Source organism: Bombina bombina, chromosome 7 (assembly GCF_027579735.1).
Source record: "Bombina bombina isolate aBomBom1 chromosome 7, aBomBom1.pri, whole genome shotgun sequence".
NCBI classification, from domain to species: Eukaryota; Metazoa; Chordata; class Amphibia; order Anura; family Bombinatoridae; genus Bombina; species Bombina bombina.
Window position 1 is genome coordinate 255,990,869 of NC_069505.1, and position 16,017 is coordinate 256,006,885.

Sequence of the window (16,017 nt, forward strand, 5' to 3'; positions counted from 1 at the left end):
TAGATCAATCCACATTTGAATATTTATATGTTGAACATCCAAGGACTGCTGCGTTTTATCATCTACCAAAGACTCATAAAGGGCTTGAGAATGTCAAGGGGAGACCCATTGTGTCGGGCAATGGCTCCCTGCTTGAACATTTGTCCGAATGGGTCGATGACATACTGCAGCCATATGTCCTTAAATTAAACAGCTATGTAAAAGATACTACCCACATACTCAATATCTTTAAGAACTTCACTTGGAAGGATAACTATAGTTGGCTCACAGTAGATGCCACATCGTTATATTCCTCAATACCACACTCTGTAGGCTTATTAGCAATAGAGTTTTATTTAGACAAAGATGGTAATTTAAATGCAGACTTTAAAAACTATGTACTTAAAATTATTAGGTTTCTGTTAGAACATAATAGTTTTGTGTTTGGAAATGATCACTATATACAAAAACAAGGGACGGCGATGGGGGCGAAATTTGCGCCCTCATACGCAAATCTCGTGATGGGTTGGTTTGAAGAAACCTACATTTATGGTGATACAAATCCCTACCGTGAACATATAATTCAATATAATAGGTTTATTGACGACCTTATAATAGTTTGGAAGACAGATGAAACATCAGCTGATAAATTTGTTCAACATCTAAATAATAATAAAATGGGATTAAACTTCACCAAAGAATGGAATAAAATAGAGATAAATTTCTTAGACATTACACTATATGGGAATTCTAAATCCAACTCTGTAAACACAGCACTTTACCGTAAACCCATAGCAGGTAATGCACTGCTTTATGCTACCAGTGGACATCCAAAACATGTCTTTAAAGGCATTATTAAAGGACAGATGATGAGAGTTAAACGTAATTGTTCACTTAATAATGATTACATTAAAGAAAGTGAAGAATTAGCACATAGGCTAATAGCCAGAGGTTACTCTAAAACTGAGGTTATAAAAATTAAAAAAGAAGTTGATAGATACAACAGAGAGGATTTACTATCCCCTAAAAGGAAGGACAAAACAGATAATAGACCTACATTCGTCACCAAGTATTCGAATCAATACAATGATATATGCAATATTGTAAAGAAATATCTCCCTATCTTGTATGGGGATGAAATATTGAAAGAAGTAATTGGTGACGGATGTAAATTTGTCTATAAGAAAAATGATACACTTGCTAATTCACTCTCACCTAGCGTGCTAAAGAATACACAGATACAAACCAATGAAAGCTCATGGCTACGATGTAATGGCAGCTATAGATGTGGCAGCACTCGCTGTAAAGCCTGCGACTACCATAATGTTACTAGCACATTCAAATCATATACAACAGGAGAAACCTTTCAGATACATGGTTGTCATAATTGTAGCTCAAATTTTGTGATATACTTGGTAGAATGTAATTTATGCAAGGGTCAGTACGTAGGACTCACTACACGGGATATAAGGACACGTATCAGAGAACATCTGGGAGATATAAGAAACAAAATTCCCTGTTCTGAGCTAAGTCGTCATTTTATTGAGGTCCATAACCAGTCAGTTCATTCATTTAGTTGGAATATAATAGAAGCAATTAAAACTCCACCTAGAGGAGGAGATAGGTCACAAACATTAGGTAGACAGGAAGTCTATTGGATCTTTAGACTAAAAACCCAGATTCCTAACGGTTTTAATTCAGAATTCGATCTAGTAAATTTTTGGGAATAGTTATTTAAATTACAAAACAAAAAGTTTCATGATATGTGTATATTCATCTAGACCTATAATAATTACTGGTATATACAAAATTTTGTTTGAATAAGAAAGTTCACTATAAGTATCCAGTCTGTATGTCCACATATCTGCATATGCTATATGGTCCCCGATGTTGTAGATTACTACCCATGTTCTGTTTTGTTTATAACCTCCAATATTCATTTAAGTGTATTTTCTGTAATAAGAATATCTATAAGTTAAATTTTGCTACAATACAATATTCAACAGATCATTTACATATATAACATACTAAAGTTTATTAGTTGATTATATATTCTCATAGAATGTAAACGTTGTTAATAATATGAGAGTTAAGGATAATTGTATATATTTATATGTAACATATTACTAGACACTTATATGGAGTTAATTAATTGATTAAGATAAAGAGAGATTGTATCTCAGATATGGTGAACAGTCTACCATGGAGAGCAGCTTTCCATATTGCTAGATAGGGTTAAGTATTCAGCTGATTTGGGTTCACATGTAATTCGACACCTATTTAAGCCTTTGTAAAACATACATTAGACATGGTCTATGATTACGGCAAGAGCTAGCCGAAACGCGTTAGACCTTTCTAGGTTTTTACAAACATTTTTCCATGTTTTAATCCGATACTAATAAAGTTCTGTTTTTATTTATCCACAACTGGGACTTTGCTACATTTTTTCTTGATACTTTCTTTGAGAGTAGAGGAACTCTCTTCATTAAGTCCCAGCGTATATCGGCATACAGAGGAGCATTGGCCTATTTCAAGGCACGGATTGGATACAGACCGGTGAGAATGTGAAGGAGGTTCTGACGTCACATCCGATCGGTAAGTCCCGCACACGCTTGCAGTGGAACCGGAGTTGGAGAGAGAGTGATGGTCGTGCTTCACAGCGTGACTACCCTTTCGTCTACACAGAGGTGAGCCCAGCCGAGAGAAGTGGAAGACTTCCGCCTTCACGGAAAGGTAAAGAAGGGCTAAGGTGAATGCGAGTGTGCGGGTGAAGTATGTGATAAGACCGCCGTGTCAAGTGTTTGTTACAAATTGCTAGATTGCATTAATCTCACCTGTGCATTGTTATATGTATCCTTATATGTATCCTGGTATACACCATTCCGATGCTTACAAAGTATTTTATCCACTGGGCAGCGTTATACAAACTTTGTCATAATTTTTGAAGCTACTGAAGTACAACAGTCATGTTATCCAATTACTGATTTAATTCAATGTCTTATGTTACCAGTCCAGGCCTGCAAAAGAACATAGGGCTAATGTAAAACATCCAAACATACATACATATATACATATAAACATATATAGATACAAACATTACAAACATATATACATATAAACATATATAGATACAAACATTACAAACATATATACATATAAACATATATAGATACAAACATTACAAACATACATACATATATACATATAAACATATATAGATACAAACATACATACATATATACATATAAACATATATAGATACAAACATTACAAACATATATAGATACAAACATACATACATATATACATATAAACATATATAGATACAAACATACATACATATATACATATAAACATATATAGATACAAACATTACAAACATATATAGATACAAACATTACAAACATATATACATATAAACATATATAGATACAAACATTACAAACATATATACATATAAACATATATAGATACAAACATTACAAACATATATACATATAAACATATATAGATACAAACATTACAAACATATATACATATAAACATATATAGATACAAACATTACAAACATACATACATATATACAGATAAACATATATAGATACAAACATTACAAACATACATACATATATAAATATAAACATATATAAATACAAACATTACAAACATATAAACATATATAGATACAAACATTACAAACATATATAAATATAAACATATATAGATACAAACATTACAAACATATATACATATAAACATATATAGATACAAACATTACAAACATACATACATATATACATATAAACATATATAGATACAAACATTACAAACATATATACATATAAACATATATAGATACAAACATTACAAACATATATAAATATAAACATATATAGATACAAACATTACAAACATATATACATATAAACATATATAGATACAAACATTACAAACATATATACATATAAACATATATAGATACAAACATTACAAACATATATACAGATAAACATATATAGATACAAACATTACAAACATTTATACAGATAAACATATATAGATACAAACATTACAAACATATATACAGATAAACATATATAGATACAAACATTTATACATATATAAATATAAACATATATAGATACAAACATTACAAACATATATACAGATAAACATATATAGATACAAACATTACAAACATATATACATATAAACATATATAGATACAAACATTACAAACATATATACAGATAAACATATATAGATACAAACATTACAAACATATATACAGATAAACATATATAGATACAAACATTACAAACATATATACATATAAACATATATAGATACAAACATTACAAACATATATACAGATAAACATATATATATACAAACATTACAATCATATATACAGATAAACATATATAGATACAAACATTACAAACATATATACATATATAAATATAAACATATATAGATACAAACATTACAAACGTATATACATATAAACATATATAGATACAAACATTACAAACATATATACATATAAACATATATAGATACAAACATTACAAACATATATACATATAAACATATATAGATACAAACATTACAAACATACATACATATATACAGATAAACATATATAGATACAAACATTACAAACATATATACAGATAAACATATATAGATACAAACATTACAAACATACATACATATATTCATATAAACATATATAGATGCAAACATTACAAACATATATACATATAAACATATATAGATACAAACATTACAAACATACATACATATATACAGATAAACATATATTGATACAAACATTACAAACATACATACATATATACAGATAAACATATATAGATACAAACATTACAAACATATATACAGATAAACATATATAGATACAAACATTACAAACATACATACATATATACATATAAACATATATAGATACAAACATTACAAACATATATACATATAAACATATATAGATACAAACATTACAAACATACATACATACATATATAAATATAAACATATATAGATACAAACATTACAAACATATATACATATAAACATATATAGATACAAACATTACAAACATACATACAGATATACAGATAAACATATATTGATACAAACATTACAAACATACATACATATATACATATAAACATATATAGATACAAACATTACAAATATATATACATATAAACATATATAGATACAAACATTACAAATATATATACATATAAACATATATAGATACAAACATTACAAATATATATACATATAAACATATATAGATACAAACATTACAAACATACATACATATATAAATATAAACATATATAGATACAAACATTACAAATATATATACATATAAACATATATAGCTACAAACATTACAATCATACATACATATATACATATAAACATTTATAGATACAAACATACAGACATATATAAATATAACCATATATAGATACAAACATATATACATTTAAACATATATAGATACAAACATTGCAAACATACATAAATATATACATATAAACATATACAAACATATATACATATAAACATATATAGATACAAACATTACAAACATACAAACATATATACATATAAACATATAGAGATACAAACATTACAAACATATATACATATAAACATATATAGATACAATCATTACAATCATACATACATATATACATATAAACATATATATATATAGATACAAACATTACAAACATATATACATATAAACATATATAGATACAAACATTACAAACATATATACATATATACATATAAACATATATAGATACAAACATATATACATATATAGATACAAACATTACAAACATACATACATACATACATATATACAGATGAACATATACAGATACAAATATTACAAACATATAAACATATATAGATACAAACATTACAAACATACATACATATATACATATAAACATATATAGATACAAACATACATACATATATACATATAAACATATATACATATAAACATATATAGATACAAACATATATACATATATAGATACAGATGAACATATATAGATACAAATATTACAAACATATATACATATAAACATATATAGATACAAACATTAAAAACATATATACATATAAACATATATAGATACAAACATTACAAACATACATACATGCATACATACATATAAATATATATATATATATATATATCCTCCATGTGTATCTGCACTCTCAATGTCCAATAGTCGCCAACCAGGGTGCCAGATCAGTAAGTATTCATAGTAATCTGCAACATAGGACTGCACTCACTGGATTTATGTAAAAAATCTCTTTAATTAGGTAACGTTTCGGAGCACGCAGGCTCCTTCCTCAGACCAATACAAAACATGCAACTAAACACTGTGTCTTATAAACATATTGTGCCCCACCCACCACCAAATTAACTGTGAATTGCGCCAAAACTGGGGTTGTCATAGTGATAACCCCTAACCCCCTCAGTGTTACCATACTACTAATCAAACAATTCCTAGGATAATTCATAAAAGCTTCAAAGTTGTATAGGTGGTACAATAAATGCATGAGCCACAAAAAGTGCCTATTACTACATGTAAAGCTAAACATCCATGTGTTCCAGTACATACATAAATGGATTACTTAGATAAGAGATATATGACTGCCAAAACATTTCATATTGGTGTAAATTAGACCTTCATATGTGATATATAGACATATAGATATATATGGCAGTACAGCAGTGCATTACACATAGTCACATCGGTTATACATGTATTAGTCATTACATCAGAGTAGCACTGTGTAACCCTCTTATTGTGTTTGAACTGTGAGTTCATATTAACGTTTATGATATGCCGTTCCCACTAGGTGATAATGTATCTGTAGCTGATCTCTATTCAATCAAAATTAGGGACTCGTACTGTAAACCCTTAAAGCAGCATTATCACTCTTACCTTATGTATTACTTTATAATATGTCTTGTTCCTGGCAACCTAACACAGGATCTGTTTTCAGTAGGACTGATACAGACTTTTTTTACCTAAAGACATTAACAATCTAATAACACTATATTGCTAAACCTATACTAAGCTATTCGGGAGAATGTGATGTCACTTTGATTGCCATTTATAACAGTAAACCAATGATATATTTTGAGGTTTTACTGAATGGACTCATGAGGGTCCAGGCACAAGGTCCTAGACTGTACTATTATTAAACATTTGTATACACATATGTGTTAATGTAAAAAAACTTTCAGTTCTATCTGAACTGACCCCACACGTAGTCTAACCCTATGGCTGTTTTATTGTTGAATAGGCTACAAAGATTTACACAGCCTTCTGCATTTCTATGGATTGCTACTTGATTATTTTTGTTATCAACATTACAGGGGATAAGGTCTCTCTGTCATACTTAGTGTGCCTAACTTAAAGTATATGTACAAACTTTATACATAATGTGGTTAGCCTTATGAGACACTTAGATGTATGTCAGTAATACAGTGGTGACACACACATATATATACATCCATTACGATGCTCTCAGCCCACTCAGTGTGAAATATAAATTTTAAATCTTTATTTTTTATTTTGTATGCCCTTGCTAAAGGAATATTCCTTTAAGTGTGTCCCATATTAAGGCTTTGACTATAGCTAACACGATGTAACACAAGCGGTCACGATCGCATATTGCCTAAACGCCCTGCTGGGTCACCATGACGACGCGCAGATACACGCGCATACGTCATCAACTTATGTAAATTAGCCATGCGCTATGCTAATGAGCAGTACGGGCGCCGGAGCTGCTTCTCTGGGCGCCTAATACAATCTAGTGGCCCGTTCTTTTAGCTACGTTTTTGTTCATGCAACGATCTGTCCTACAGAAGATTGGGAGCCTAATCTGACCTTAAAACACAATATATACAGACATATTATAAAGTAATACATAAGGTAAGAGTGATAATGCTGCTTTAAGGGTTTACAGTACGAGTCCCTAATTTTGATTGAATAGAGATCAGCTACAGATACATTATCACCTAGTGGGAACGGCATATCATAAACGTTAATATGAACTCACAGTTCAAACACAATAAGAGGGTTACACAGTGCTACTCTGATGTAATGACTAATACATGTATAACCGATGTGACTATGTGTAATGCACTGCTGTACTGCCATATATATCTATATGTCTATATATCACATATGAAGGTCTAATTTACACCAATATGAAATGTTTTGGCAGTCATATATCTCTTATCTAAGTAATCCATTTATGTATGTACTGGAACACATGGATGTTTAGCTTTACATGTAGTAATAGGCACTTTTTGTGGCTCATGCATTTATTGTACCACCTATACAACTTTGAAGCTTTTATGAATTATCCTAGGAATTGTTTGATTAGTAGTATGGTAACACTGAGGGGGTTAGGGGTTATCACTATGACAACCCCAGTTTTGGCGCAATTCACAGTTAATTTGGTGGTGGGTGGGGCACAATATGTTTATAAGACACAGTGTTTAGTTGCATGTTTTGTATTGGTCTGAGGAAGGAGCCTGCGTGCTCCGAAACGTTACCTAATTAAAGAGATTTTTTACATAAATCCAGTGAGTGCAGTCCTATGTTGCAGATTACTATATATATATATATATACACAAACATTACAAATATATATACAGATAAACATATATAGATACAAACATACATATATATATATATATATATATATATATATATATATATATATATACATATAAACATATATAGATACAAACATTACAAACATACATACATATATACATATAAAAATATATAGATACAAACATTACAAACATACATACATATATACATATAAACATATATAGATACAAACATTACAAACATACATACATATGTACATATAAAAATATATAGATACAAACATTAAAAACATACATACATATATACATATAAACATATATAGATACAAACATTACAAACATACATACATATATAAATATAAACATATATAGATACAAACATTACAAACATATATACATATAAACATATATAGATACAAACATTACAAACATACATACATATATACAGATAAACATATATTGATACAAACATTACAAACATACATACATATATACAGATAAACATATATTGATACAAACATTACAAACATATATACAGATAAACATATATAGATACAAACAAACATACATATATACATATAAACATATATAGATACAAACATTACAAACATACATATTGGAAAATAAACCTATTACGTTTAATGTGTTTTCAAGAAGATTAGAATAAGTTTTCCTAATGCTACTGAACATAGGAATGTCCATATAACATTGGGTTTTACATGTTATCTTCTAAACACTAATTTTCATTTCGCTATAGCAACTGGAGACCTAAATCTTGCCATGGTAACATGAGATGTGCATATTCTGAAACAAAATAGGTAATTGCAAAATAATCCATTAAGGTACATGGTGTTCATTTTGCTATCCACTCTTGGACACATAGGAACTCATGAATAACTACTTAATAAGTACTTTAGATCAGTTCTTTGGATGTTGGACCAGGCTTACTGCCTACTTTTCTCACTCATTGCAGTTTTGGACCTCTAGACATATTAGAATTATTTTCAATAAATGGGAACCATCCATAAGTGCTTATCAGATGCTCAACAAGCTCAGATATTATTTACTTATTTAATGCCACAATTACATCAATTAGTTAGTTCCCAAATTAAAGGGATGTGAAGCCCAATTTTTTTTCTTTCATGATTCTAATAGAGCATATCTAAATTGGCTCAGTGGTTGCTGATTAATTGCTGCACATAAATGCCTCCTGTAATTGGCTCACTCGCGTGCATTGCTATTTATTCAACAAAGGATACCTTAAGAATTAAACAGTAATTTGTAAATTTCTTTCTGAATCATAAAATAAATATTTTGTGTTGCATGTCCCTTTTAAAGAGACATTGAACTCCACATTTTCTTTTATAATTACGATAGCACATGCAGCTAATTTACTTCTGTTATCTAATTTGATTAATTCTCTTTGCATTCTTTGTTGAAAAACATGCCTAGGTAGGCTCAGAAGCAGCATGACTGGGAGCTAGCTGCCAACTGGAAGATGCTCTTATAAGCCTCTTGTCATTGGCTCAAGCAATATGTTCATCTAGCTTCAAGCAGTGCAGTGTAGCTTCTTCAACAAAAGATGCCAAGAGAATGAAGACAAATTGATAACAGAAGTAAATTGTAAAGTTGTTTTAAATAATTTGTTCTATCTGAATCATGAAAGAAAAATATTGGGTTTGTAAATATGCAAGCACAAGAGAGGCGCCCAAATGTGTGTATCTGTGGTGGAAAATGACTATAGCAGCAATAAACCTTTGCACAGGGTACTCACAATTTCACAGAGCACACCTATGTGCTTGTAGACGCAGGCTGGCTATCAGAGCTAACCAGCTGGCCCCCTCCGGTCTAAGTTTTCCTTCAGTACAGATGTATGGTAGTGATAATCTCACCAAGTAAGGATCAGAGCCACGGAATAAAATCAAAGTCTTTATTATTTTGACAAGCAGCTTGAATACAATATAATCCTTCAGGTGAGCATATGGCAATATGCTACGCGTTTCTCGGCTCTAACGGCCGTTTCATCAGGCATATTTGGCAACAAACATTACTTGGCTTATATTGCCATTAACTACCATACATCATAATGTCATCGGCCCTCCCTAAGAGGGTGTGTGTATCTTAGCCAATCAGCATCTACTGGAACCGGGGGGGGGGGTGTTGAAATTTGCCGCTAAACTAAATTCCTTTTAAACTATTTAGTCACCTGAGCTACGAGCCTATGCTGTATTAATTAGCTCTTTGGACACCCAGAGTGAGTCAAGTATCATGCTAATGACGATACTCAGTGCACGATACATATATGTATATCATTATCATTGGGACTAATGTACACAGATCGTTACGTTATTAGGTTCATAGATCCTATGGTGCTAAAAAATAAATATTCATATGTGACTATATGATAACTAACCATTTTATATAAAATTATTTAATTAAAAACTGACATCCTACGCCAAAGATGTAACGTTATCACTAAAATGGATATAAACAATTCATATCGATATTGGGCTCATCAAACCTATACTACAAGATAATAATTGATTACTCATATATAACAAAGAACAGACTAACTGTTTCCTATACAATTGTAAAAAAACAGTATTCTTGCGCTAGTGTGTATCTATGAGATGAAAAATTGTAACCCTTTATATGTTTTACAGCACTCCTCATCTGTGCGTGTTTTGAAACAATGTGGATGTTATTACCATTAACGAGCATTTTCAAGACCAAGTGAATCCATGGTTTAAGATTAAAAAAATACAATAAAATATATAATTCAATTTATATACACATAACCCTTATATATATAAAACCATTATTTGTTTGATACATTGACAGATACTTATTGCAAACATTAGATAGTAAATACAATAAATATACAAAAGTGCAGTTTTGATCTATTACAAATCTAAATAGATATTTGACCTACTGTGCTATAACTAAAATACCAAATGATATTTATAAATAGAAATAATCGAATTACCTGTGGTACATATTTCTAATCTTTAAAGATATAACCCATAGCCTAAAAATAATGGTGCGATGTGTTCTATATAGATACACTATATTCGTGACACTTAATCTGCTCCCAAATTCTAACTAATTGTGTGAACATAAAACAAATGTATATATAATTGATATTTATAGCAGGTATAACTATAGAAATAATAATATGTTCAATATTAACCCTGTGATGTATCTACTATTTGTGCACTATAAACAATAAGTAAATATTAATACTGTGTTGAAATATTGGGTTTTATGTCCCTTTAAGTTTTTATTTTGTGAAAAGAGAAAAATGTGCCGTTCACAACATCTTGCTATAGAGAACCTTGAACTATGATCGGTGAAGTTGTATTGGGTTATTGCAAAATTCCTAGGGGTCTATTTACAATTGCTGTAGCGTATCATGTCCTCCAGACAATGCTGCCCCCTGCACATTTGCGGCCAATCGGCCGCTAGCAGGGAGTGTCAATCATTCCAATCGTATCAGATCGGGTTGATTGCAGTGAAGTTGTATTGGGTTGTTGGAAAATTCATAGGGGTCTATTTAACAATTGCCGGGCCTAAAAAGTAGTGGACAAGTTAAGTAAACGGTCTTACAACAAGTGAACCAGAACCTATGGGCATGCGGGCATAGCAGATCTACCCCTTAATCTGGAAACTATTTGGATGTATTTTTGTATTGTTCTTAACAGCTATAATGTACAAAACAACATTTTCTCAAAGCCTAGTGTAGTGTCAGCTCATCCATTATTTAAAATCTTAAAGGGATAAGAAACTCTAAATTCTTCTCTCACGATTCAGATAGAGCATGTTATTTTAAGCAACTTTCCATTTTACTTTTATCTAATTTGCTTTTTCTTTGCTATCCTTAGTTGAAAAGCATACCTAGCTAGTCTCAGGAGCGAGCTGCTGATTGGTGGCTGCACAGATATGCCTCTTTCTATTGGCTTACCTGATCTGTTTAGCTAACTCCCAGTAGTGCATTTCTGCTCCTTCAACAAAGAATACTAAGAGAATAAAACAAATTTGATAATTAAAGTAAAACAGAAAGTTGTTTAAAATTGTATAATTTACCTGACACAATAACATCTTGTAACCTGTGTGCTGCAAATAGAATATATCTATGTCTGGAGACATAAATTACAAACTAGAAGCTACATTGTAGAGTAGCTTTGGTCACATTTGTACATCAGGGGATTGTGAGGAAAGTGTTTTACACCATTTTAGTGTAGATAATAGCAATGTTTTTATTTGTCGATGTCACTTGCATGTGAGATTATGTTAGTATTCTAGGGGGCCGATTTAACAACGACCGAATGGCCCCTAATCGCCCTGTTTCTGCGCGAGCCTTTAGGCTCGCCGGAAACAGGAGTTAAGAAGCAGCTGTCTTAAGACCACTGCCTCTAAACTCATACGCCTCCTCTGAGGCTGCGATCAGCAATCCGCTCGATTGTGTATGATCGGGTTGATTGACACCACCTGCTAGCGCCCATTTGGCCGCGAATCTGCAGGGGGCGGCATTGCACAAGCAGTTCACCAGAACTGCTTGTGCAATGTTAAATTCTGACAGTGTATGCTGTATATATCTGTAGGGGGCGGCATTGCACATGCACAAGCAGTTAACCAGAACTGCTTGTGCAATGTTAAATGCCAACAGCATTTACTGTATATATGTGTGTATATGTAATATCCAAGCAAAAATTGTACTTAGCACACCACTTGTAATCTGGCCCATTACGTAAGGTTAGCTCATATTCATTCTGAATGCTAGCAAATCTAGTGTAGATAGCCATAAAGTATTTATTACATATTTATCTATTTTTGTCTGCTTTCAGTTCCCCACTGGCTTTCATGGACATTTTAGAAGCCGAATCCGTAATGATATATGTCAGGAATACCGCAAAGAAGCCATGCCGCTACCTCCGCACGCATTTGAAAAGAGGATAAAAGTGAGTTTCACAAGTAAAATCCAAATGAAAAATATTGTGTCTGCCAGATATAAAGTAAAGCTCATGAAAACCCGACTTTCTACACATAACTCTCTCCTGTTTACTGTATATTCTCAACTACAAGCGATAGGATTTACTTTCAAAATGCATCATTTATTCAAAGGGAAATGAAACTATCAGGTTTTAAACAGAGCAGGAGATTTAAAAAAACACAAAAAAACTTTTGACTTCTATTATCAAATTGACTTTGTTCTTTGGTATATTTTATTGTAAAGCATACCTAGGTAGAAGCAGCAATGCACTACTGGGAGCTAGCTGCTGATTGGTGGCTGCCAACATATGTTCTGTCCTTTACCAGAGAAAGAGAGCTTTAAAGGGACAGTCTACACCAAAATTGTTATTGTTTAAAAATATAGATAATGCCTTTACTACCCATTCCCCAGCTTTGCGCAACAAACACTGTGATATTAATATACTTTATAACATTTAAACCTCTAACTTTCTGCCTGTTTCTAAGCGACTATAGACAGCCTCTTATCACTAGACTGCTAGTTTGTGTGGGCCATATAGATAACATTGCGCTCATGACCGTGAAGTTGTGCATGATACTGCACATAATTGGCTAAAATGCAGGTCAATAGCCATGTGATAAGGGGGCTGTCAGAAGAGGCTTAGATACAAGGTAATCACAGAGGTTAAAGTATATTAATATAACCATGTTGGTTGTGCAAAACTGGGAAATGGGTAATAAAGGGATTATCTATCTTTTTAAGAATACAGTTGACTGTCCCTTTAATTATAATCTGCCCAAATTATGAGGTTACAGAGTTACAAAAAGGTTTTCACTCGCACTGTTTTATTACAGGGTGTGTATGCACTTACAGAACCCCCTTCTTTCTTTCTAGTATGACTGTGTGTGTAGTTGCATGTGTGTATTTGTGTATGTGAGTGCATGTGTGTTTGTGTATGTGAGTGCATGTGTGTTTGTGTATGTGAGTGCATGTGTGTGTTTGTATATGTGAGTGCATGTGTGTGTTTGTGTATGTAATTGCATGTGTGTATTTGTGTATGGGAGTTCATGTGTGTTTGTGTATGTGAGTGCATGTGTGTGTTTGTGTATGTGAGTGCATGTGTGTGTGTTTGTGTATGTGAGTGCATGTGTGTTTGTGTATGTGAGTGCATGTGTGTTTGTGTATGTGAGTGCATGTGTGTGTTTGTATATGTGAGTGCATGTGTGTGTTTGTGTATGTAATTGCATGTGTGTATTTGTGTATGGGAGTTCATGTGTGTGTTTGTGTATGTCAGTGCATGTGTGTGTTTGTATATGTGAGTGTATCTGTATGTGTTTGTGTGTGTGAGTGCATGTGTGTATTTGTGTATGTGAGTGCATGTGTGTGTATGTGTGTGTTTGTGTATTTGAGTGCATGTGTGTGTGTTTGTGTTTGTGAGTGCATGTGTATGTGTTTGTGTATATGAGTGTATGTGAGTGCATGTGTGTGTTTGTGTATGTGAGTGCATGTGTGTGTATGTGAGTGCATGTGTGTGTATGTGAGTGCATGTGTGTGTTTGTGTATACAAGTGCATGATGTGTGTGTGTTTGTGTATGTGAGTGCATACAGGTATACCCTGCTCTTACAGCGAGTTAGGGACCAGAGCCCAGCTGTAAAGTGAAAACTGCCTTAAAGTGAAACAAGGCAGTTTTAGTTTTCTTTTCACTTGCCAGTGTGTTTAAAAACTTGAAAACATGTTTACACTAACATATATTAGATGTGCAATAGTGCTACATTTAGTTTAACACTAGCACAGCAAGTATTCAATTAGTATTCAATAAATATTGTACCTGTAAAATAGTGACAATTACTGTAGTAATATTTGCCAGACTATAACACTGAGACACAGATTGCGCTGTAATGCTGTTAACAGAGTGAACTGTGCATAACAAAATGGTGCCAGTCGCTTTTCTCGCAATCTCATGATGATTACAGCACTGTTTCAAAATCCTTGGAGGTTGAACTTCAGTTCCACAAAGCTCTGTATTAGCGAAGCGCTGTAAAGTGAATCGCTGTAAAGTGAGGTATACCAGTATGTGTTTGTGTATGTGAGTGCATGTGTGTGTGTTTGTGTATGTGAGTGCATGTGTGTGTGTTTGTGTATGTTATTGCATGTGTGTGTTTGTGTATGTGAGTGCATGTGTGTGTTTGTGTATGTGAGTGCATGTGTGTGTTTGTGTATGTGAGTACATGTGTGTGTGTTTGTGTATGTGAGTGCATGTGTGTGTGTTTGTGTGTGTGAGTGCATGTGTGTGTGCATGTGTATGTGAGTGCATGTGTGTGTGTGTTTGTGTATGTGAGTGCATGTGTGTGTGTTTGTGTATGTGAG

General features: G+C 32.0%; 1 protein-coding gene across 1 annotated transcript in view; it reads left to right on the forward strand.

Annotated features, from left to right (window-relative positions):
* Nucleotides 1-500: 500 nt before the first annotated feature.
* The window catches only part of C7H3orf84 (chromosome 7 C3orf84 homolog), a 111,014-nt gene continuing 95,497 nt past the window's right edge, over nucleotides 501-16,017 (forward strand). The window contains exons 1-4 of the mRNA XM_053689355.1: nucleotides 501-777; nucleotides 1,399-1,537; nucleotides 2,451-2,535; nucleotides 13,525-13,638. Of these exons, the coding sequence (XP_053545330.1) occupies nucleotides 501-777; nucleotides 1,399-1,537; nucleotides 2,451-2,535; nucleotides 13,525-13,638 (615 nt within the window). The remainder of the gene's footprint in view (nucleotides 778-1,398; nucleotides 1,538-2,450; nucleotides 2,536-13,524; nucleotides 13,639-16,017) is intronic.